The following is a 26,474-nucleotide window of genomic DNA, read 5'->3' as shown; positions in this document are numbered from 1 at the left end:
TAGAAAAAGGAACCTTCTGGCACTGCTGGTGGGAATGCAGACTGGTGCAGCCACTGTGAAAAACACTATGGAGTATCCTTAGAAAATTAAAGATTGAACTTTCATTTGATTCAGTAATCCCACTTCTAGGAATATATCCCAAGGAAACAGAAACAGCAGTCAGAAAGGATATATGTATCCCTATGTTCATAGCAGCACAATTCACCATAGCTAAGATTTGGAAACAGCCTAAGTGCCCATCAGCAGATGAGTGGATTAAAAAACTAGGGTACATCTACACAATGGAATACTTACTACGCTGATGTAAAAAAGAAAGAACTCTTAAAATTGGCAACAGTTGTCAAGGGGGAGAGGGGAAGGAGACATGTGTAATACTCTTTGTAATACTTTAATAAAAAAATAAAAAGATTGGCAACAGTTGCCCTAACCGGTTTGGCTCAGTAGATAGAGCGTTGGCCTGCAGACTGAAAGGTCCCAGGTTCGATCCGGTCAAGGGCATGTACCTTGGTTGCGGGCAACATCCCTAGTAGGGGGTGTGCAGGAGGCAGCTGATCAATGCTTCTCTCTCATCGATGTTTCTAACTCTCTATCCCTCTCCCTTCCTATCTGTGAAAAAATCAATAAAATATATATTTAAAAAAAATTGGCAACAGCATGGATGGACCTGGAAAGCATTATGCTAAGTGAAATAAGCCAGCTGGAGAAAGATAAATATCACACAATCTCACTCATTTGTGGAATATAATGAACAATATAAACTGATGAACAAAAATAGATCCAGAGAAAGAGAAGCATCGAACAGACCATCAAACCTCAGAGGGAAGGCAGGGAGGATGGGAGGAGGGAGGCGTAAGAGATCAACCAAAGGACTTGTATGCATGCATATAAGCATAACCAAATGGACACAAACACTGGGGGGATGAGGGCATGTTCTAGGGGGTGGGAGTTGCCAGGGAGAGGTCAATGGGGGAAAAAGGAGACAATATGTAATATTTTAAACAATAAAGAATTAAATATTTTTTATCTGAAACAGACTTCAGAATGATGGTAAGATGCTCAACAGCATGAGAAAAGATATAACTATGAAAAAAGAATAGTGGGAAATAAAGAATGACATAGCACAAATAAAGAACACATTGGAAGGCATACACAGCAGATTAAAGGAAGCTGAGTACCGAATCAGTGAATTAGAAGACAGGGTTGAAAAAAATCACTCAATCAGTGAACCAAAAAGAAAAAAATTAATTAAAAAACAGGAGATCTTAAGAGAGCTGTGGGACAACATGTGTGCCAGAAGAGGTAGAAAGGGAGGAAGGGATAGAGAATGTGTTTGAAGAAATAATAGCAGAAAACTTCCCTAACCTGGTAAAAGAAAGTCACACAAGTACAGGAGTTACAGAGAACCCCAAACAAGAAGAACCCAAACAGGCCCATGCCCAGACACATCATAATGAAAATGCCAAAAATCAGAATAAGAAACTTGAGATCAAGGCTAGCTAGCTTGTCCACACTACAAGTCCTATAAACAGCAAATTTCTATAAATTGATTATCTAAAAATCCCCACAAACGGGCTCTCCTATGTCATGAAACTGTTGGCCGATATGGAAATGCAAAGCATGCCAACACAAAAGAAAGAAAATTTAAAAAAATTTCAACTGAGCCCTGTGGGTTTGGCTCAGTGGATAGAGCCTTGGCCTGTGGATTGAAGGGTCCTGGGTTTGATTCTGGCCAAGGGCACATGCCCAGGATGTGGGCTGAATCCCCAATAGGGGGTGTGCAAGAGGCAGCCAATCAATAATTCTCTCATGATTGATGTTTCTCTCTCTCTATCCCTCTCCTTTCTTTTCTGAAACCAATAAAAATATATTAAAAAAATTTTTCAACTGACTCATGTACTTTCATTAACCTCAATAAAATTTTTATAACCTGAATTTTATTACATACCATTATAGTTATAACTTATTAAGATCAACTCGAAGGTTTCTTTAAAGTTGGAGACCCTTGGAAACAGCATGGAGTAATACCATTCATTTTTATTAAGCACTTGTTTCTCAAGGAATTGTGTTAGTTTCTTTACTTAAATTCTCAGTTCAGTGTTGTATTGGAATATTACGTTAACTAATGTCTCAGGCATCACTATTAGCCTAACTTCTGCTGACCCCTTACTGTCATAAAAAATCTCTACCTTCTTGCCCTGGCTGGTGTGCCCAGGGCAGTGATTAGAGCATCGGCCCAGGCACTGAAGGGTCACTGGTTCCTGGCCAAGGGCACATACTTGGGTTGCAGGTTTGCTCCCTGCCCCCGGTTGGGGCAAGTGCAGGACACAACCAGCTGATGAATCTCTCTCATAACGACGTTTCTCTCTCCCCCTTCCTTCCCTCCCTTCTACTCTCTCTGAAAAGCAATGGAAAATATATCTTCAGGTGAGGATTAACAACCAGAACATACTTCTCCACCTGCTGTCTTACTAGCAGAACTACAGTTTTATGGAGTGAAATAATATACCAAGCTCAGGAAATGAATCTTGACTGATCTAAGTAAATCATGGCAATCCTGTCGTTTAGATCAGTGGTTCTCAACCTTCCTAATGCCGCAACCCTTTAATACAGTTCCTCATGTTGTGGTGACCCCAACCATAAAATTATTTTCGTTGCTACTTCATAACTGTAATTTTGCTACTGTTATGAATCGTAATATAAGTATCTGATATGCAGGATGTATTTAGGCGACCGCTGTGAAAGGGTCGTTCGACCCCCAAAGGTAGTGGTTCTCAACTTTCCTAATGCCGTGACCCTTTAATACAGGTCCTCACGTTGGCGTGACCCCCAATTTCATTGTTATAAATTGAACATAATTAAAGCATAGTGATTAATCACAAAAAACAGTATGTAATTATATATATGTTTTCCCAATGGTCTTAGGCGACCCCTGTGAAAGGGTTGTTCGATCCCCAAAGGGGTCACGACCCACAGGTTGAGAACCGCTGGTTTAGATTTTCATGAAACTGTTTTTCCAGCTTCCCTTGCAAGTAGGACCAGCTTATGACCAATGAGACGTTGAGTTAATCTGGACCTTCAGGAAATTTTCCAGTCTGCTATATTTCCATGCTCCTTCCTCTGAACCCAGGTCTAGTATATGGCTAGTGCCATCTTATACTAAATGGAAAGAGCTTAAATTTGGGAGTTAGATATACATGGATATGAATCTCAATTTAGTTCCCGAGCTATCCAGGGCAATATCCTTATTTCTGTGGAACGTCACTTTTGTCACTTGTCAACCCCTTCCCCGGCAGAAACGTGTATACTCGTTTTCACAAAATGTTCTTTTTCAGTCGTCGACGAGTATACTAAGAAAATATGGTTAAAAAATATGGTTTATAGGAAGACGAGTTACAAACTGTTTTCATAACCAGCATCAAAAATACTATATAGAACCAAAATAAAAAAATTAGTCTGAAAAAGAAACGTTTTTAACAAAAAAATTGTTGGGGAAGGGGTTAAAATAGGCAAAAGTATCTATGATAGAACAATGGAATAAGGGATAAACAATGAAGGTTTGAAAAGTTCATGGAGCCTATAGTGGGGTTCAATAAGTGGGATTCCTTATCTAATTAAATTTAATGAAAACATCCCTGTCACGCCAATCAACACTCACCGTGGCACACAAAACCTGTGATTCCATGCCCTCCACCAAGTCATTTTGATTTAATGCTCAGCAGAAAGAACACATTTGTGATGGCAATTTTTTTTTCTTTTCAGAAGCCTAGTTGTTAGAGATAAAGAACCACATATTATATAGGTAGTTGACAAATTTCCTTTTACTTGTTTTTATATCCACATGATTGTAAAAAAGCCAACAGTGCGAATGGCCACTTTGGTAAAAACACACAGTGTTCAAACCTAGAAAGATTACATTCTTTGGACGGGTTTTATTCCCAGGATATCGAACCCTTTGGCCATGACAGCAGTCACTGCTTCACACAGCAGCATACGGCCCATGTTCACCTTCAACACTTTTCCTGAGAAGACAGAACAACAAAGATAGTAATTAATTTGTTTTTCATTTTGAAAATCGTTATTAAAGGATCTATGTTACTTCTGGATTTTACTGAGAATTGAATAGCCCAACCCATAGATTGGGCTTTAACTAGAATCACCTTTACCTTAAACTACAGAAACAATCGAACTAAAGGTGTTTCTGTTCAAGCCCGAGCTGGTTTGGCTCACTGGATAGAGCGTCGGCCTGGGGAGTGAAGGGTCCCAGGTTTGATTCCGGTCAAGGGCATGTACCTTGGTTGCAGGCACATCCCCAGTAGGGGGTGTGCAGGAGGCAGCTGGTCGATGCTTCTCTCTCATTGATGTTTCTAACTCTCTATCCCTCCCCCTTCCTCTCTGTAAAAAATCAATAAAATATATATTTTAAAGGTGTTTCTGTTCAAAAAGTCTCTTTTTATCTGATAACTAGAGGCCCGGTGCACAAAATTCATGCGGGGGACGCGGGGGGGAGAAAAGGGTCCCTCAGCCCGGCCTGCACCCTCTCGCTATCTGGGACCTTTTGGGGGATGTCTGACTGCAGGTTTAGGCCCGATCCTGCAGGGATTCCTGCGGATTGAGCCTAAACTGGCAGTTGGTCATCCCTCTCGCAATTCGGGACCCGCTGGCTCCTAACTGCTCGCCTACCTGCTTGATCACCCCTAACCACTCTGCCTGCCTGATCAGCCCTAACCACTTGCCTGCCTGCCTGATCGCCCCTAACCACTCACCTGCCTGCATCATTGCCCTTAACCCACTCTGCCTGCCTCATCACCCCTAACCACTTGCCTGCCTGCCTGATCGCCCCTAACCACTCACCTGCCTGCCTGCCTGCCTGATCGCCCCTAACTATTCTGCCTGCCTGCCTGATCGCCCCTAACTGCTCGCTGGGGGGCAGGGCCGTTCTGGTGTCTGGTTGTTCTGGTCATTCTGCCATTTCAGTCACTGGGCTTTTTTTTCTTCTTTTTTTGGGCTTTTATTATATAGGATAAGACAACAGATACAAGATTTGAAATTATTACAAGTGTAAATTTCATCTTCCCATTTAAAATTTAAGAGTTCTTTCCCAGGCCTTAAGGTCTTACGTAAGTATAAACTTTAATACCACGATAATGGTGAGATGTTTTTTCTTAATAAAGTTTCAGTTCACAGGCATGAACCTCAGAAATATCTACTTGCCCTGTGACATATTAATTCACTCTATTTCAATAACTTTGTAACATGACAGAGCAGAAAGCCTAAGATAAAAAAATATATAATTCCCCCCACCCCAAGGGCAGTTTTGCATTATTAAGAACCCCCAAAGACTTGTCCTGGAACCCTCAGCCACACTGAAATTATCCCATTCCTAGTGAATGGTCTTCTAATTGTTTCCTTTGGAGACTTATGGTTTTATACCATGTGCCCAGGGGTGGGAAAACTATAGACTATATCGAAATGGAAAGAATTCCATTTATGCTTTTATTAGAGCTAGTGCAATTTTGTCATTATATATGAAAACCACCTATACCCAATTCAAATAAATGCCTTTAGGTGTCCCTTCTGCAATGTGACCAGCGGACATGGCACTTACCAGTTTGCCGATCTTTCTCCACACAATAGCAGTTATCATAAAATTCAGTGAAAGTAGTTGCCAGCTCATAGATATAATCACAGAGAGTGTGGAGAAACAGGTCATCCAAAATCTTTTGCAGAATCTCAGGGAACCGTAGGATACACCGGCCCAGTTTCCATTCCTTCTCGTGGTCCAAGGTGATCTCGGTCTCTCGAGCGGCTTTCCGGAGCATCTCTTCATCAATATTGGCCAGACGAGCAATAGACCTGGAAAATCAGGCAATACCAACCACCACCATTCCTCTGTTAGGCACATTCTCCTTCACGTGAAAACATGGAATAAGAAGTGACTGATATATTATAAGAACTGTCATTTTGGGTTCAAACAAGACAATGCTGTACCCACAATTACCTGATTCTGGTGAAGGCATACAACAAGTAAGCAGCTGTGTTTCCTCTATCGTCCAGCATTTTGTCAAAGGAGAAGATGTAGTCATTCAACCGGTTATGGGAGAGATCAGCATATTTGATACAGCCGTAAGCAACGGATGTCTGAGCAGCCTTCAGTTCCTCTGGGGTTAGAACCTTTTGGAGAAACAAAAACAAGCCTCACAGCTTACTGACCACTGCCTTTGTCCTGGTGTCTCATGGGCAGAATAGGGAGCATCTATTGATGCTCCTTTATCACTGAACTGTGGAACAACATGAGCCCATCCACAAAGAAAATAATGAAAATACAACTCATCATACTACGCATAACAAAGAATGTTTCTATGAGAAACTTGATATGTAAAGTATAAGGTGTCAGTTTGAATTTTTTTCCAATGTATTCAGGAGATATAAAAGTGAAATCAATTAGTAAGTTATACCCACTTCATTCCATAAAGATTCTGAGGTAGCAGAGAGCAAACAAGACAGTAAAATAAAAACTAAAAATTAGGGTAAAGTAATTAATTGAAATCAAAACGGTGTCAAAAGTAGGAGGAAGAATTCATGTAGTTTTGCCAGTATCTGGTCATACATTTTTTTAAATTTAATGTATTTTTATTGATTTCAGAGAGGAAGGGAGAGGGAGAGAGAGAATAGAAACATCAATGATGAGAGAGAATCATTGATCAGCTGCCTCCTGCATGGCGCTAACTGGGGATTGAGTCTGCAATCCAGGCCATGTGTCCTGATTGGGAATAAAAATGTGACCTCTTGCCCTAGCTGGTTTGGCTCAGTGGATAGAGCCTTGGCCTGCGGACTGAAGTTTCCCAGGTTCGATCTTGGTCAAGGGCATATGCCAGGGTTTGCGAGCTCGATCCCCAGTAGGGGGCAAGCAGGAGGCAACCAATCCATGATTCTCTCTCATCACTGATGTTTCTGTCCCTCTCTCTCCCTCTCCCTTCCTCTCTGAAACAGATTTTTTTTTTTAAAAGGTGTGACCTCCTGGTTCATAGGTCGACGCTCAACCACTGACCAACTCTGGCCAGGCTGGTCACACATTCTGAACTATTATTAGGCCACAAGTAAGTAATTAAAGATTTCTGTTCTGAACTTGATTAAGTAGCTTATAGTAGACCAGTGATGGAGAACCTTTTGAGCTCAGCATGTCAGCATTTTGAAAAACTCTAACTTAACTCTGGTGCCGTGTCACATATAGAAATTTTTTGATATTTGCAACCATAGTAAAACAAAGACTTATATTTTTGATATTTATTTTATATATTTAAATGCCATTTAACAAAGAAAAATCAACCAAAAAAATGAGTTCGCCTGTCACCTCTGACACGTGTGTCATAGGTTTGCCATCACTGTAGTAGACTAACCTTTACACCAGAAGCAACTATTTAAAAGCTGGATACCCTTAGCTCGTTTGGCTCAGTGGACAGAGTGTCAGCCTGCAGACTGAAGGATCCTGGGTTTAATTCTGGTCAAGGGCGCATGCCTGGGTTGGGGGCTCGATCCCCAGTAGGAGGGTGTGCAGGAGGCAGCTGATCTATGATTCTATGTCATCATTAATGTTTCTCTCTCTCTCTCTCTCTCTCTCCTCTCCCTCTCCCTTCCTCTCTGTAATCAATAAAAAATAAATAAAAACTGGATAAATTAACTCGGAAGCTAGAAGACAATGGAACATTGTTTTTAAAATGCTGAAAGAGCCCTGGCTGGTGTGACTCAGTGGTTGAGTGTCGTTCCATGCACCAAGAGATCGTCGGTCGATTCCCAGTTGGGGCACATGTCTGGGTTGTGGGCTTGATCCCCAGTAGGAGGCATGCAGGAGGCAGGCCTATTGGTGTTTCTCTCTCCCCCTTCCTCTCTCTCTAAAAAACATAATAAAAATGAAATGCTGAAAGAACAGCTGACAAACTGGAATCTTATACCCAATAAAAACATCCAAACTGAAGGCAATATAAAGATGCTTTCAGACAACTACTGACAAAATTTGTCACTAGCAGACTTGTACTATACACACACACACACCCAAAATGCTAAAAGGAGACGTTCTGACTGAAGAAAATAATCCTAGGTGGAAGTAAAAAAACTGCAGGAAGGAATAAAGTACACAGGAAAGCTAAATGTGTGGATAAATAGTAATAAACATTTCCGGTTTAAAACAAACACTGAGCAGAAGACTGAACAAACCCTTCACAAAAGAAAATATATAAATGGCTAATAAGCATATGAAAAGTTAGTCAACATCATTGCTCATAGGGAAATGTAAATTTTAACCACAGTGAGATGCCACTACACACAAAAGAAAGGCTAAAAACAGACAAATCAAGTGTTGGTGAGGATGAGGCAAGTGGAATAATCATATATTACGGGTGGGAGCTCCTTGGAAATTTTTAGTAAAATTAAGTATAAGCCTCCCTGTTGTGTTGCCTATTCTGATGGCTCATCAGTGGCCTTGGGTGGTAGTCTGCTATGACTATTCTACAAATGCTCCCAGAGAAAGGAGCTCAGCAGATGCAGATTGGAGACTCAAACTGCCCCAGTCTGCAATACTTTCCCATCACTGGTTCAAAGCAATGCCGGGGAAACTACCAATAAGAAGCAGAGATACTATGCCACATTAACAAAGAGGCCATGTTTTGTAAACGCCAAAACTGTATTTTCAAAATAAATATTCAGCAACTCACAAAACAAACTTACTGTGCAATAAGATCTGAGTAATAAAGCCTGTTGTAAATGGACTGACTCCTTCCCAGTTCTATCGATAAAACAAAAACAAAATCACAACACAATGCATGGTACACCATATGCACATAGGCCTTGAATTACCTTGTCTCTTTCTTTTTCCTTCAATTTGTCCATGGATCGTTTTAGTCCTTCTTCCAAAAGGTCTATGAGGCGCACTGTTTCACCTGAACGTGTTTTGAACTTCTTTCTAAAAAAATTTATTGAAATTCCTAATTATATAGATTTTGAAACAGACCCGACTTAGAAATCTTTGAAAATGAAGGTTTGATACTGCCCTATTCCAGTTGGTAATCAGGGAAGATGCCAAAAGAAACAAACAGATACTTTCAAGTGTCCTTCCTCTATAGCCCTTAGCTTAAAGCATTCTATGCATTAGGTTCCTAATAGCATTCTCGACATGTTCATCTTTAATACATCCCCTAAGATGGAAAACAGCATTTGTTATTTTGTCTATTTTCCTGAACACTAAGTTTGGCTTAGCTGTTTTACTTTCTTAGTAAAATTATTAATAAAATACACATTTGGGAAGTAGGTGAATTCTTAACTGGAATCTCATTTGCATTTCTCTATTCAGTAACCAACCCTGAATGCTTATTATAATCAGGTGGAGAGCTTAAAAAACGCTTAAAACACAACAATGCTATAAATGAAACATGTTTTTCTATCTCTCACAAAGCCTATCAAAATAATTGTGATACTTCCCATTAAAGTTTTATTTTCAGAATTGCCTTAGAAAGGATCTTCCTGCCCTAGCCGGTTTGGCTTAGTGGATGGAGCATCAGCCTGCAGACTGAAGGGTCCCAGATTGATTCTGGTCAAGAGCATATGCCCAGGTTGTGGGCTCGATCCCCAGTGGGGGGCGTGCAGGAAGCAGCTAATCAATGATTCTCTCATCATTGATGTTTCTATCACTTCTCCCTCTCCCTTCCTCCCTGAAAAAAAAAAAAAAAGAAAAAGAGAAAAAAAAAGGATCTCCTTGCCCTTTATCATAGAATTGAAACACCTTTATTATCCCAGAATTCAGGAAATACTGCATGGCTTTCCTTATGCCATCCCCTCTTTGAGTGTCCAACAACTTGCAAATCTTGTCTGATGAAATGATATCCATTATAAAGCCTAGTCAAAGGGCTAAGGGAAGTCTTCCTTACCATCACCACTTTGAAAGAATTGGTCTTTTTTGTTGCTTCCTACCTGGGTAAATGTGGCAGCCTACCATATTTAAATATTTACACTAAAATGCTCGGAGATTCTGCCACCTATTTTTTGTTGAGATTTTTCAGCTTTAAGACATTTTACAATAAACAATTTATTGTTTTATTTATCACCCCTGTTATTCCTTGGATGCCTGTTTATTGAGCACCTGCTGTGAATGCATCAGCTGGATGCTCGAAGGTGTGTAGATGAAGGTACCCAGAACGTGGCTTCTTCCCTGAAGGAGCCTATCATCTGAAGCAGAGCAATTCTCTGTGGAGCCAGTTCAAGTGGTTAACTATCACTGAAATTCGTCTTCATTTTTAATGGTCTAGGATGCCATAATTACAAGATGCTGAGAGTGCAGAAATGTAAAACCACCACACAAAAACCCCTTAGCTATTACATGATAAGGAAGTTAAATGTCAAGATATATTTTGGTGGTAAACATAAAAACTAAAAGCCAATTTAATGATGTCACCTAACTATAGGAATAATCATCTAAATGTTCATCCAAAAATTCAACAGTTAAGAAACTAAGATGCTATAAGCAACACTCAACTCACTGGTTAGTTTCTCAGCACTTTCTTAGGACCATGAGCATCATGAGGTCCCAGTTAAGTGTTTTCTGATTCCAAAAATGTGCAGCTCTTCAGAAGGTTCATACACTATAATTAAAACATGTTTGCTGTTGATGCCGAGGCCTTTGATCTCCAGATAATCTGCATCTAAAATAATACTTTGACACACCTATCTGTCTTTTATGTTAATTGGGGCTTTTGTACACTGGCCAGTCAAGCATTTTGAGCTAGAGCTACTTCATGTGGTTATTGTAAGCATTACTGTCTTTGTTTAATGGTAGTATTTGCGCTGTGTCACCAAATCTAAAATGCCACAGATTTTAAAGACATATTAATTAAATAGCTAAGGAATCTCTATTGGATATAAAATGTTAAAAAATTTTGTGCCTTGGAATTGATGAACACTCTATATAAATATTTGCTTATATTTACCTTTTTATCATAAAAGTTAATCAGAATGTGGGGAAAGAACAGGATTATAGAAAAACTGAAAGTATAGACAGTAACATGTCTCAAAAATACTTGAGATAAGCATAAAAATGGAAGCTGTGAACCTTAAAACTCAGACATTTACAAAATGCTTGAAATATATTGTTGAATATTTTGTTGGAAATCTAAGGAGGTACTCTGATAGAATTTATAATTTAGATCTGTGGGAATGAAACTATTAATTCTATAATTTGGTTTTCTTTCAACTTTGTATAAATCCCTCTAAAAAGTTACATCCTCTGGCAGTGATAAGACATACATACAAAACAGCTCAGCTGGGTTCACCCTTAGAACACATGTAGATTTTAAAAAGTGTGGACTTTTAAAATTCTAACATGGTATCAAATGAAATATAGCTTCTTCCAAAGAAATTTGGGCCCTTAGGCTTTCCAGACTTACTTGTCTTCCCCCAGCACCACACCAAATCCAGCATGATACACCCGAGTTACTTTAGGGTCATACCAACCAATCATTTGGCCAGCAGCAAATACTGTCTGGAAGTGCACAGCCTACAAAGGAACAGAAATAGAAAGTTACTTGGTAAGCTTTCTAATAATAAAAAGACTTACAGCTCTTATGCTAAGCATAAAGGTTTATAAAATTCAAATCACTCACAAATCTTGTAAGGCAAGCGTAATATACTAGTGAAAGCTATTTTTATTACCTCCAGATGAGAAACAGTAAGAGCAGGACTGGTACACTTTCTATGTCCAAAGGTTTTTAAAGCAACTGAATTTAGGGCAGGTTCATGTACACTAATTTCAGTTAAATTTTCTGTCACACAACACCATTTCAGTTGGGAATGGTCACTGAGGTTCAGAGAAGTAACAGTTTCCTGTTTATGGAGACAAGCTGAAAAGCAGGGAAGTGTCCAAGTATGGCCAAACCCAAACCGTGTTTTTTCTCCTATGTTATAAATGATGTTCTGAATGTCAGTCTTTGGGGAAAATTTAGTCTTCAAGTGCCAAATGCCACAAACCTCACCAGACCGTCTCATCTCTAATCAATATAAGAAAATATACGAATCTACAAACTCACTTGTCCACTGTCCACCACGTAGATAATTGTATTTGCTTTTTCCTCAATTAGTCTTTGTTTAAGAGCAGCCAGGTCAGATGTATCATAGGTATAACCTCCATCGGACTTCACTATGGTTAAAGGTATGGAACATCCTGGGACAAATACAATCTTTCTGCCATCATCCACTTGCACAAATCCTAGAAGAATAATCTTTATTAATAATGTTAAAAGAACCCTGAAAGAATATAAATGCTTAGCCATTATAGGATATTTATTAGAGAGCTCAGACATTACATGATTTTTTTCTCTCCGTGACCTATGCATCTTGCAAAATGGCTACTGTCAAGGTTGTCTGGCACCAGGGTATTTTCAGGGCACAGGCGAGATATCCTGACCATTTTCTAGACTGACACTCCCAAACTCTTTGTAGAACACCTCACTGGAGCCACCCGCTCAGTAGACACAGCATATGTAAATCCATGCTTTGTTTTCAAGCTGGAGCTACAGCCTTTCCTGGGAGAGAGATGCAATTTCTATCACTGCCTCTTAAGCTGTGTTGAAAGAACATGATGACAATACTGACAACTATATTTGAGTGCTACAGTGTGCCAATACTATGCTAAGTCTTATGTGCAATAAATACTATTATTTTGGGATTTTTTAAGTTTCAGAAACTGATGCTTGGTAAAATAAAGGTAGTATAAAATGGTGGTTAAAAACATGCTCTATAAACTGCCTCAGGGTGAATATCAGACTTATCACTTATGAGCCCTGTGACCTAAGGAAGTTACTACCTTCTCTGTGCCTCCTTTCTCATCATTAAAGAGTCTTTAAATTTTTATCTTTTTTTTTAAGAGAGAAACATTGGTTTGTTGTTCCACTTATTTAAACATTCATTGGTTGATTTTTTTATTTGCCTTGACAGGGAATCAAACTTGCAATCTTGGTGTATCAGTACCACTCTCTAAGCAAATGAGCTAAAATTTTATGTTAAAAGTATGGTTCCAGCCCCGGTCAGGTAACTCCATTGGTTAGAGCATTGTCCTGATACGCCAAGGTTACAGGTTCTAGCCCTGGATAGGGTGCATACAAGAAGCAACCGATGAATGCATAAATAAGTGAAACAAGAAATCAATCTTTCTCTTCTTAAAATCAATCAGTCCATAAATAAAAATTAAAAATAAAAGTAGAGTCCTGCCCCGGGGCGGTATGGCTCAGTTGGTTGAGTGTTGTCCCATGTACTGAAAGGTTGCCAGTTCAATTCCTGGTGAGAGCACATATCCAGGTTGCGGGTTCAATCCCCAGTTGGGGTATGTAGAGGAGACAATCAACTGGGTGTTTCTCTCTCTAAAATCCATTAGCCAAAAATGGAATAATTTGAGCATTACAAAAAATAACAAAGCAAGTGATTGAAAAATATAAAATACTAGAGGCCCAGTGCACGAATTCATGCCTGGCGGGGTCCCTCGGTCTGGCCTGCGGGATCAGGCTGAAACTGGCTCTCCAACATCCCCCAAGGGGTCCCAGATTGTGAGAGGGTGCAAGCCAGGCCGAGGGACTCCATTGGTGAATGATTGGGGCGGGGAGGAATGCCAGCTGGGGAAGGACCGCAGGAGGGCTCCAGGGCATGTCGGGCCTCTATCACTCAGTCCTGATCAGCCAGACCCCAGCAGCAAGCTAACCTACTGGTTGGAGCGTCTGCCCCCTGGTAGTCAGTGCACGTCATAGCAAGTGGTTGAGAGGCCTTAGCATATCATTAGCATATTACACTTTGATTGGTTGAACAGCTGACCAACGACTGGACACTTAGCATATTAGGCTTTTATTATATAGGATACTAAACCTCATTTATAATAATGCTAAGAACAACTCAGTTGTCATATCTGGAAGAGGCTAAGAAACTATTATTCTGAAAATTGATAAAGAAAAATTAAATCAAGCATTCTACTATCTTATATAAACTGTACATCAGAGTAACCAAAATTATGTGACAAAGTTCTGCACACGAGAAATTGCAGGTAACAAAGAAGGAATGACAGAATGCCACCATTTTCCAACCTCTAATGAAGTAATGGATCAAAGCCATCATCATCAATAGCTCCTAAAACCGCTGGGGAAAGTCCAGTGGGGAGATTTAATGATAGATCAGGTGACAACACCTGAACCCCCGAATCCATCTTAGTATCACAAAAAGAGCCAACAGGATATTGTTTACATTCTTGCAAATAAAAGACAAAATAAGTAAAGAAAACACAAACCAGAATTTAATCAAGCCTCTTTTAAAAATAGAGGGTAATTATGTTAGATAATACCATATGGAAAATTCTGTAAAACAAATGGCTCAGTTTCTTCCAACAACAAAAGGAAAAAAAAGGAGGAAGAGAAGCGATACCCATAGATTTACAGAACTTAAGTATATTTTAAACAAATGTAATGTTCAGACTCTGAAAAAAACACACACCAAACTTCATGATTTAAATAGATTATGAATCAATGTGAGATATTTAAACTCTGATGGACCACTTACTATTATAAGAAATTATCATTAATTTTCATGGAGTGGTAATGGTACCATGATTTTGAAGTGGGAGGAAGAGCCTGTTCATTTGGACACATACCAAAATAATTATGGGTGAAATTATATGATGTAATAAGCAGTGAACAGACATAATAAGGTTCTTCTGTATTCCTAATTGTTGAGGTTGGGTAACAAGTACATGGAGTTGTGTGTGTGTGTGGGGGGGGACTATAATAGTCTCCACTTTAGCATTTGTCTGAAAATTTCCATAATCAGAGTTAAAATATAAAAGGAGCACCCACCTTTATCTTCAAATTCCTTTACAACATCATTCATCCTATCTTGATAGAAGGACTCCCCCCTCTCTATTAAAGAGATGTCCAATGCATCGTAGATTTTATTAAACTCTAAGGAAAAATGTCACCAAATGAAGAAAATGGTTAAGAATTTAAACAAAGAGGAAACATGCATCTTACAGTAAAATAACTTTATTGTTTAATTAAACCATTTGGAAGGAAGAAAATTATATTTAAAAATGTATGATACAGAACATTATATGCATACTGCCATTTTGAAAATGTGGCAAGAATATGGAAAGACACACATCAAAATATTAATAGTGGGTGGGACTATAGGTAATGTTTTCTTTTTCCTGTCCACATTTACATTTTTCCTACAAAGAATATGTACTTTTGTAATTTAAAAAACTTTTATTTTTAAAAAAGAACAAAAGAAAGAAAAGCCTTTCCTACTTGAAGATCAAATATTTACTCAATTTCTTTTTACCTCTTCCTAATTTGTACCATTTAACTGACTGTCTAGCCATGCATCAGTGACACAATATTACCGACAGTAGCATTATAAAACATCTTACTACCTAGTGCTGCAAAACAGCCATCATTAGTTTTCCTTTTTAAAGGTTTACTAGCTATTGTTATTTACTTATTCTTCAGAGTGACCTTTACAATTACTTTGTCAGGTTTGAAAATTTGAAATTGTCTTATAATGACAAATGAATTTCAGTAAGTAGGGGACTTTGTATGATACTCTGTTCAAACATTCTATTACACCTGCTGTGTATTTCTCTTCGTTTCAGTTCTACACATCTCTGGATAAATTTATTCCCATGTGTTGTATAGCTTTGGTTGCTATGTGATCAGAGGTCTTTTTTTTTCTACTTTCTTTCCTAATTAATTTTTTTCTGATTTCTGAGAAAGTTTAATCTTCTACCTGCTTATCTTTTTTTTTTAAATAAGCAAGTTTCTATGCTTAAGAGCAGCATATATTTTTTTTATATTTTATTGATTTTTTACAGATAGGAAGGGAGAGAGATAGTTAGAAACGTCAATGAGAGAGAAACATCGATCAGCTGCCTCCTGCACACCTCCTACTGGGAATGTGCCTGCAATCAAGGTACATGCCCTTGGCCGGAATCGAACCTGGGACCTTTCAGTCCGCAGGCTGATGCTCTATCCACTGAGTCAAACCGTTACGGCCTGCCGGCTTATCTTAATAAACTTGCTTTAAAAGTCTATTTGCCAGTCCTTGAAAGCTTAACATGTCATTTAAGATCAAATCTGAATAAAGACTCAAGGAAACGACATGCAGCAGTCCTTGCTGAGTGAATGAACAAAGTCCAGAAACTCACCTTGGCGGGAGACATCACAGATAAGCTTCCAACCTTTTATGATATCTGGATCCTTACTCTGGAGCAGAACTACACACTGGTACGCTCGCTTCTTAAATTCCTCCTCAGTATCAAATCTCTTCTTGGATTCCTGTATTTAAATAAAGAAAAGTAAGGTTTATAAAAAGAGCCAAACCTGTATTCTAGATTAAGCATTTGTTCATTTCTCAAAATAACAAACAAAACCCACCAAAAAGCCAAAGAGTGAGGAAGTGAAAAGTTAGAACACCAGAACAAGTGGTCTATCTCATAGTCAAGAATACTGTTACAAACGAATGTGTCAAAGAATGCTATTATTTCTTTTGAAATCATTTTACTTGAAAATACAAAATTCTCATCATGTTACTACCTCTATCTTTTCTAATTCACAAAAGCCTACTCACACCCTTGCTTTTGTGTTTCAGTGGAAAAATAAATAATAGCTAGCAGGTAGGTCTGGTTTTACTGGACTCTATTTTCCGTTTAGATGTGGCCCTAAATATATATATTTTTTAATGGATTTCAGAGAGGAAGCGAGAGGGAGAGAGAGATAGAAACATCAATGGTGACAGAGAATCACTGATTAGCTGCCTCCAGCACTCCTACTGGGGATTGAGCCAACAACCTGGGCATGCGCCCTCTACTGGAATCGAACTCGGATCCCTTCAGTCTGTAGGCCGACACTCTATCCACTGAGCCAAACCAGTTAGGGCCTGAATATTTTTTAAAATTAAAAATAAAATTACTTTGACTATTTTATTTTAATTTTAAAAGCAACACTTATATATATATATACTAGTATATAGTTAGTTAATCCCACCCCAAACTAACCAGTAATAACAAAACTTTGGTATATAATTCTAGACATTTCTTTGTAAATACACACCTGTATGTTTTAACAAAAACTGGAAATACAGCACTTTTCTTTTACTATAGTTTTAACATTTTAGCAATGTAATATAAACATCTTCTTGCATTAATAGAGTTGCTTCATTATTCAGAGCACAGAACTCCAACAGGTAATTATAACATTAGCTATTTTACTTGTCTCATATCAGTAAACATTTTGGTTGTTTTCAATAGAAAACATTTACTAAAAGACAAAACAAAACAAAACCCAACACAACCAACAGAAAGCCCCACAAATGTTTACTTTTTTTTAAAATATATATTTTATTGATTTTTTACAGAGAGGAAGGGAGATGGATAGAGAGTTAGAAACATCAATGAGAGGGAAACATCGATCAGCCGCCTCCTGCACACTCCCTACTGGAATGTGCCCGCAACCAAGGAACATGCCCATGACCGGAATCAAACCTGGGACCCTTGAGTCCACAGGATGATGATCTATCCACTGAGCCAAATGGTTAGGGCATTTTTATTTTTTTAATGTAATAATCCTATTCTTGGGAAGTTAAGATAATTTTAAAAAGGAAAAAGAACTGTATGTACCAAGTTGTTCACTGAATAGATAAGAGCCCCCCAAAATGGAGGGGAAAATCAACAACAGATTAACAAACTCTGGTACACTAATCCAACAAAACAACATGCAGTCATTTTATAAAGTAACCCGAAAGAGTTTATAATAAAATGTTAAGTATAATACAAAATTATACTATAACCGGTGCACAAATTCATGCAAGGGTGGGGTCCCTTGGCTGGTTGACAATGGGGGGCGGGTGGAGGTTGGCTGTGGGAGCGCACTGAACACCAGGAAGCAGCTCCTGCGTTGAGCATTTGCCCCTGGTGGTCAGTACGTGTCATAGCTACCAGTCGCTTAGGCTTTTATATATTTAGATTACAAATAATGTAATAAATTTATGGATAAGTTAAAAAATCAAAGAAGGTTGACCACAGTGATTAATTTAAAGGTAGGATTTATGGTAAATTTTAGAAAAAAGAGTTTTTATGTTTTTAAAAGCTGATTTTAGAGAGAGGGGGGGAGACAGAAACATAAGTTGGCTGTCTCCTGCATGTCCCCTACTGGGGATCGAACCATAACCCAAGAATGGACCCCAACAGGGAATCAAACTAGCAAATTCTTAGTACATGGGATGATGCCCAACCAAGCCACACAGGCCAGGGCAGTAAATCTGTCTTTTAAAAACTGTTCTTCCAGCCCTGATAGGTTTGGTTCAGTGGATAGAGCATCGGCCTGCGGACTTAAGGGTCCCGGGTTTGATTCCGGTCAAGGGCATATACCAATAAAATATATTAAAAAACAAACAAAAAAACAAACAAAAACCTGTTCTTCCAGCCCTAGCTGGTTGGGTCAGTGGATAGAGCGTCAGCCTGCAGACCGAAGGGTCCCAGGTTTGATTCCTGTCAAGGGCACATGCCTGGGTTGCAGGCTTGATCCGCAGCAGGGGACATGCAGGAGGCAGACAATCAATGATTCTTTCTCATCATTGATGTTTCTATCTCTCTTTCCTTCTCCCTTCCTCTCTGAAATCAATAAAGATATATTTAAAAAATAAAAAAATAAAAACTCTTCTTCAATATACTTAACATTTTCAAAATATATAAAACTGATAAAACAACAGCATCAAAAACATTTTAAATACTGGGAGAGGGTGGAAAAATATTTTAAATACTAAAATGTATTTTGATTAACAAACTCCTAAACTCACTTAATAATAGGTAAAGTGGGAAAATTTAATTTTTAGCATACACCAATACAATAGCAAAGAATGTGTTAAAGGGTAGGGAGTTTAGCAACTTTTATTTAGGTCCACAGCAGCTTCAAATACCATCTAAACTCCCTAAGGAAAATGAATAATTATTACTTAATGGTAAACACACAAATAATGTAACAATAAATGATATCAAACCTTATAAAAGGCCTGCAGATCCCCAATAGGAGGTGAAACTGTTAGGTAATCTGGAAATTTATCCTGCAGGTGAGCGATGAGCATGCCAAACTGGGTTCCCCAATCTCCTATATGGTTTAATCTGATACCAATCAGAGAACAAAATTTTAAAATGACAAACATTAATATTTAGGTGCCTGTACATCCAGTAACACAGACTGCATACAACAGGTCTCCAGGGTTTGCTGAATGAATGAAGTCTCTATCAAGACTGTGATCTGCTTATTGTGTAGTTAACTGGGACAATGATAGTTGAGCCAATGTTGGTCATTATAATTTTATGAAAATTTAACTTTTGAACCAATTATCTCAGTGTAATTTGTACCGCTGGTTCTCAAATGTCAATGGACAAAATTCTTCAAAACATGCCAATCGAACCACTTCTCATCCCTGTTTTTAACTAGTCTCAAACCACCACATCACATCTTAACTGGATTACAATAGCGTTCTAACTTATTACTATAGTAATTCCTCCTTTGCCTGGTTTCTTCACAGAAGCCAAAGTAATGTTTAAGTAGATTATAGACACACCTCATTTTATTGTGCCATGCTTTATAGCACTTCACAGGAGTTGCATTTTTTTATTTACTTATTTTTTTTTAGAGAGAGTGAAAGGGAGGGGGAGACACACATACAGAAACATCAATATACACAAGACAAACAAATTGGTTGCTGGGGATCAGGCCTGAAACAAAGGTATATGCCCTTGACCAGAATAGAACCCGTGACCCTTCAGTCCGTGAGCTGACGCTCTATCCACTGAGCCAAACCAGCTAGGGTGAAGTTGCATTTTTTAAAAATCGAAGGCAAGACCCTCCACCAGCAAAAAGATTATGAATAGCTTTACTGTGGCACTGGCTCTATTGTGGTGGTCTGGAACTGAACCTGCAGTATCTCCAAGGTATGTCTATACTTGGTTCTACTAATTAAGACTCTCCAGTCGCTTCCTATTACACTAAGGAATAAAATCCTGATTTCCTGCCATGGCCTGCAAGTCCCTTGCCTACCTTTCCCCGTATTGGAATATAAACCCCTACTATACCGGAGGCACTCAAGAAATACTTGTGGAATGAATGGGGCCGGGGGTACCTTTTCCTTGGTTCCACCCGCAGTTACTAGTTCAGAGAGGCCCAGGACATAATTTTTTAAAAAAGCCTACTGATGATTAAGAGCAGAACCACACTCATAAAACACTGATATAGTCAAAGATTTTTTCTCAAGTGACATTTGTCATTTGCTATAGAACTTTCCAAAGGCAAGAGTATATACCTTAGCACATCATATCCTGCAAATTCAAAGAGGCGGCACATGCTCTCTCCTATGATAGTTGACCTGAGATGGCCCACGTGCATCTCTTTGGCTATGTTGGGAGAGGAAAAGTCAACTACAACCTGGAATAAAAAATAAAAAGAGAGATTTTTATTGATAACAATGTTGTACTATAATTATGTAATGTACAGGTACAGAGGCAATCACATCACAACATATCATATAAATAAATCAAAGCAACACATACACATTACATTTGCACAATGTTATATATCAAATACATTCAATAAAAATAAATTTTTAAATGGGGAAGAAACATTTTATTCTGCTAACACATTCATTAATAACATGTAATAACAAACTCAGACTTAAAATAATAGCTTGGCTTATACTTCAACTGCGTTGTTTTTCTGATGAATCTACCTGTCCATAATTAATTGAATTTGTTTATACAAATTCGTTTATACAAATTATCTATGCTTTGTTTCAGCAGTATCTCAAAAACATCAGCTGGTTGCTTCAAATGCCTTATGAAATAAAGTGAAAAGAAAAATCATGTAACAAGCAAGGTCCAGGAAAAAGGCTACGCTGAGTTTTGCTCATAATCTCACATATTAGTGATTAAATCTCAGTATGGGAAGTAAAAGCCATTCCCAGTTACAGCACTTTTCATAGTCTTAAGTATTACATTAGTATATGAATTAAAAATTGTACATATATCGCCCTAGCCGGTTTGGCTCACTGGATAGAGCGTCGGCCTGGGGACTGAAGAGTCCCAGGTTCGATTCCGGTCAAGGGCATGTACCTTGGTTGCGGGCACATCCCCAGTAGGGGGTGTGCAGGAGGCAGCTGATTGATGTTTCTGACTCTCTATCCCTCTCCCTTCCTCTCTGTAAAAAATCAATAAAATATATTAAAAAAAAAATTGTACATGTACCTTTTTGTTCTCTCCAAGGGCAGGTAGTTGAACACCATTCACTAGGAGATTGGTCAACTGCTTTGATACAAAGTTCTTTCTTAAGTGGACATTAATAAAACCTAATGAACAGTAGAGAGAAAAAAAATCAGCTAGCCTCCTATCGTTAAGAACTGCTTTTTCCCAAAGACCTCAATTTCACTTATGCTGGCTCCACAGAGCTAATCTGGCTTTGGCAAAACTCTTCGGGATTCCAGGACCACTTGGGGCCTTGACTTGAGGCCCCATGTCAGCTCCGTTTCAGCATTTTTTCCAGACCTTACCACTGTCCTGAGAGCTGACTTAATTCAGGGCCCCTTCACTCGCAGCAAATGATTTGTTCACCTCTGAACAAAAAATAGACAGCCTTTTAGCCGTAGACTTATCTGCCATTGTCTACCTTTTTGCTGAAGAAAAACTGAATCATGGAGAGGTAAAGGAACTTCACCTAAGATCAGGCAGCTAAGTCTAGACTAAAACCTCGATTTCCTAACTCTCAATCCAAGGTGCTTTCACCATCTTGTTCAGTATACAAGTCTTAATCCTACATTTATATTTAACAATGGTTTTCATTTTTATTCCAAAAGGGCTCAGCATCAATACAACGACTTAAGAAGGGTAACATTGTCATACCAGGACCAGCAATTTCAACTTTTTCAATATATTCATTGTCTGGGAGGTGTTTGGTAATGTTTTCGGCAATTTCTCTTGGATTAACTCTCTGTTCCTTGGTTTTGAGCATCTACAATACAATACAAAACGATTCATTACACACTGGGTTTCGGCAAGTTACTCAGAAATGCACAACTGACAAAGCATTAGATGCATATGACACAGACCAATCAAAAGGCAGAAGCGGAGAAGTCCAATGACCTTGTACATGGACAGACTAAAGCATCAAGTATCAACAGTCTCAAGAGGAATACAAAAGTGCCCAAACCACGTGACCTCCACTTCAGAATGAGTTGCCACACACGTCTATAACAGTTTTACAGACATTAGTTATTACTCTGTTTCCAAGATAGTTACATTTCTAATTTTCAAATTACGAGTGTGCCAATATGCAGACTTGGGTAATAACAACCACCCTTATAAACTTGACCCCAATGAAGACACACCTTATCTTGGGGGAGGGGGCCAGGGAGAGGGAGGGATCTGAACTCTAGCTGAACCCTTTCTATTCAACAAAGAAAGGAAAGCGAAAATGCCCAAAGTTGGGCAATTAACCACAAACACATTAGCCAAGGCAGCTGTTAAAAACAGGGAATACTGACTGGAAATGAAATCCATCAGCCCACCTCAAAGACACCACAGTTGCCTCAAATATTGGATGGAAATGCCGGATGGTAAATGGCTAACTTTTACTCCCTCACCTTCTATCACTCACCAGTAACACCCAGCAACCCTGGCTGCAACAGGAGGGAAGTACAAAAACAGAACAGTACCTACTACTGCCCTTAAATATTGAGAATATTTATAAAATTTAACTGAATATTCATATCTGTGCTTTTTTAAAAATTAAAAATGAAATCCCTTTTCTCAAGTTTTTCAGAATTGTGGGATATGTTATTTTTGTTGAGGAAACAAAAATTTGCTATTATTTATATAGAAGGTAATAAGGAAGCTAATGTGTAAGAAATCACATCACTCACCTGAGAGATACCCATAGCACTGTTACACTGATAGTCCCCAAACTTGGGCTGCTGACTTGGTGTCACTAGTAGAGGAGGATTTTCCAAATCTGGATACGCAGCCTTAATGGCACAGCCAAAGACCTCTTGTAGGCGGCGATTGATGTTAATCATATTTTTAGTTGGTCTGTTCCTTTCTGCTTGAAGACTCTGGGGCGGAAAAAAAAGAAAATATGTCAATAAAATATTAAATTATCATAAAAATTTTCCCAAATATCTCGAGAAACCTTCAAATACCTTGAGAAGACCAAAGGTAACATACACTCACACCGCGATGCTCTCCAATCTGAGGTATGCTAGGAAATGTAACAGGACAAGTCTATCCCATAGAACATGTAAGACAGAAACAGGAAATGCCCCAAGCTCTCTTTCTATAGTTATTTTATCAGAACAGAAACTGAGAGAAGGAAGTATGAAGAGTTGACCAAATCTTCTTCTTAGCTTCTCTAAAGTTCTGAAAAAATAGTATAAAATTTGACATATATAAAAAATGCTGGCAGTAAAAACTCTATGGACAAAAACAAGTAAAAAAAACTTTGTAAAGTATATGATTATCTCACCAATATGCTGTACACCTGAAATTAATACAAAATAATGAACTGTAAAGTGTAATAATAATAGTAAAAAAGGTATTCATGTTGTCTCTTAATTAAAATGTTGACCTCTTCCTCACGAAATGTGATAGGTAATATCGAAATATCAGAAAAGCAGGTTGTTTTGTCTTACTGTTAAATAATCCCATGTTGGACTACTCCTACCTCCTACTTCTCATTTTCTGTGAAGTGGGATACCTTCATTTAAGATGGTATATAATTAGTTACCTCTATTACTACACTTACCACACCTTCTCAGAATTATGTGTCTCCACTACCAGACTCCTGGAGGAAGGAAAAGCACTTATTCATGGCTCCTTCCCTGACACCTAGCACTGCACCTGCTATGCAACAGGTAAAAAAATGGTGACTGAACTTATATGCTTTTAATGGAATACAAATAAAAACGTTGCCCACACACTAGTCATAATTTTATGTTAATCAAAATGTCAATAACAATGGCAAAAATGATAAAAGCTGGGATTTGAGTAGCACTGTGTCAAGAACTGGGCCTAGCCTGGCCTGTGCTGCTCACTGGTTGAGCATCAACCTATGAACCAGGAGGTCACGGTTCAATTCCCAGTCAGGACTCATGCCCGGGTTGTGGGCTCAATCCCCAGTAGGGGGTGTGCAGGAGGCAGCCGATCAATGATTCTCTCTCATCATTAATGTTTCTCTTTCTCTCCCCCTCTCCCTTCTTCTCTGAAATCAATAAAAACGGATTTTTAAAAAAATATCCTACTTCATCTTAAAGACAGATAAGGACAGCTTAATGGAAAGGGGATGAGGAAGAGTTGAAGCTGCCGAGTTAATGAAAACAGCGGTAAAATGCCTCTGAGATAAACCATCCAATAAGTGTTTCTAAGTCAGAGCACATGGCAGAATGCTCCAGGAACAGAAGTGGGGTGAATGGGCGTCCCACACAGTGCTGTTTCCCTTCTTGGCTTGCTGTTTTCTGTTGTGTACCTTGTGTTCAGCTCAGGAGCTGTTACTCAGTAGACCACAGTATCTGTGAAAGAACCGCCGTGCCGCCCACATTACACTGGCAGCGTTCTCATACTTACACACTAGAGCTAATTTGTATCAGGGACATGTGCATTAGAATACACTGCACGGCCTTTTGTATCTTTTACATAGTCATGAGCACATATTAGGCACTTAATACTTTTGAACTGAAAAAAAAAAAACAATAGAGAAATGAGTATCAGTAAGTGTGGAAAGAATGAGGCAATGACAAAGGTAAGGTATTTTGGGGAAGATTCCATGGAAAAGGAATTTTGTGATTTTAGAAGACAGAAGGACAAAGCTATCTGAAGCAGAACAGAGCACACAGAGGCAACAGAAGATTTCATGAGAGTAGGGCAGGCAGAGTCTGAGATGAATAAATGGGACCGACTGGAAAAGACACCGTGCCAGTCAGCCCGGCTCAGAGTAGTACACACACAGGAGAACATGCATGGGAGTGAGGTCCTCCCCGAGGATGTGTCATCAAGCAGACCCGAAAGGCAGGCCAAAAAATTAAACCCAACAGAAGCAAGCTAAAACTTTTTGAACGAAACTGATAGACACTATTAGATGGTGAGGTCAGTAAGTAACAAAGACAGCACAAGCTTCATGGAAAAAAATTGTTCAGAAATATTAAGTTGGAAAAGGAACCCAACCACTATGACACTATAAAATATAAAAATAAAATAGCAAAATAACCAACTTGGGGCAGAAGAGGACTGTGAATGTATTTTGAAACATTTCCCATTGACTGAGGCACTTACTTAAAATTCAAAAAGTATCCTGTTAAAAGGCACTGCCAGTGTAATGTGGGCGGCACGGCGGTTCTTTCAAAAAGTAAACTGTTAAAAAATAATGTCTTGCCCTAGCCGGAGTGGATAGTGTCGGCCTGCGGACTGAAGGGTCCCAAGTTCGATTCCGGTCAAGGGCACATGCTCAGGTTGCGCTCCGGGGTTGCGGGCTCAATCCCCATACCTGTTTTGCCCTGGCTGGTATGGCTCAGCTGGTTGGAGTATCGTCTATACATCGAAAGGTCCCAGGTTCCACTTCCAGTCAGGGCATATGCCCAGGTTGCAGGTTCAATTCCTGATTGGGGCAGGTGTGGGAAGCAAGCGATTGATATTCTCTCTCATCGCTGATGTTTCTCTCTCTCTCTCCCTCTTCCTTCCTCTCTGAAATCAATAAAAATACATTTAAAAAAAGTCTCAAAAAAAAAAAAAATAAGAAGTCTTAACTTGAAGCTAGCCAAACATTCAGGACGAGGAAACAGATTTCTAAGAGCCCTGGAAGGCAAATTGTCCAAATTCCTCAGAGCCAACTTTCCGAATCTTCAATAGCAAGGAGTTCTAAAGAGAGGCAATCACTCAAACGGTAGAATGAAACCAGAACCAGGGGCCTCACCTTTCGCAGGATATTCAGTCGATACTTTAATTTTAAGTTTTCTTCCCGCAGCTGCTCCAAATTCGGAGAAGCTTCTAAACAGCCACCGTTTTTCAGCCGATCAATTTCAGCCGTCAGAGACTTGATCTCTCTTTCCTGTAAAAGAAAAGGCACTTTGTTCGGCCCGTAGGACAGATGGCCTCCGTGCTGTAATCCGCTGGACCGTCAACTCACTTCCTCCTTTCCCCTCTCCACCCGGCACGGGCAGGGCAGGGCAGAGGCGATAGGGACGGAGGACTTTCCCTTTGGTAAGTGGGGACAGTCCTTCCTCATGCTCTTTGATGACATCAGCACCTTACCCTTGACAATATGGAAAACTTGGGAAAGAAAAAACACGAGTGTGTAGCACACGACGGGGCAGGCCTCACATCCCAGGTTTCTTTCTTTGGCCCAAGTGTTTGCCTTTTGCCCTTTCCG

General features: G+C 39.1%; 1 protein-coding gene across 2 annotated transcripts in view; it reads right to left on the bottom strand.

Annotated features, from left to right (window-relative positions):
* Positions 1-3,796: 3,796 nt before the first annotated feature.
* RARS (arginyl-tRNA synthetase) overlaps positions 3,797-26,474 on the bottom strand; it is a 23,985-nt gene continuing 1,307 nt past the window's right edge. For both annotated transcript variants that reach the window (XM_006774956.2, XM_015571270.1), the window contains exons 2-15: positions 26,019-26,153; positions 22,981-23,169; positions 21,962-22,070; positions 21,311-21,411; positions 20,374-20,495; positions 19,066-19,186; positions 16,217-16,346; positions 14,871-14,975; positions 12,069-12,247; positions 11,430-11,539; positions 8,851-8,956; positions 5,999-6,171; positions 5,606-5,853; positions 3,797-4,019 (exon numbers count right to left, since the gene is read on the bottom strand). In XM_006774956.2, the coding sequence (XP_006775019.1) occupies positions 3,910-4,019; positions 5,606-5,853; positions 5,999-6,171; positions 8,851-8,956; positions 11,430-11,539; positions 12,069-12,247; positions 14,871-14,975; positions 16,217-16,346; positions 19,066-19,186; positions 20,374-20,495; positions 21,311-21,411; positions 21,962-22,070; positions 22,981-23,169; positions 26,019-26,153 (1,938 nt within the window). In that variant the 3' untranslated portion in view covers positions 3,797-3,909. The remainder of the gene's footprint in view (positions 4,020-5,605; positions 5,854-5,998; positions 6,172-8,850; positions 8,957-11,429; positions 11,540-12,068; positions 12,248-14,870; positions 14,976-16,216; positions 16,347-19,065; positions 19,187-20,373; positions 20,496-21,310; positions 21,412-21,961; positions 22,071-22,980; positions 23,170-26,018; positions 26,154-26,474) is intronic.

This window comes from Myotis davidii, unplaced genomic scaffold, assembly GCF_000327345.1.
Source record: "Myotis davidii unplaced genomic scaffold, ASM32734v1 scaffold828, whole genome shotgun sequence".
Lineage (NCBI taxonomy): Eukaryota > Metazoa > Chordata > Mammalia > Chiroptera > Vespertilionidae > Myotis > Myotis davidii.
Note: the sequence above shows the minus strand (reverse complement) of the source record. Positions and strands in the feature narration are given on the sequence as shown.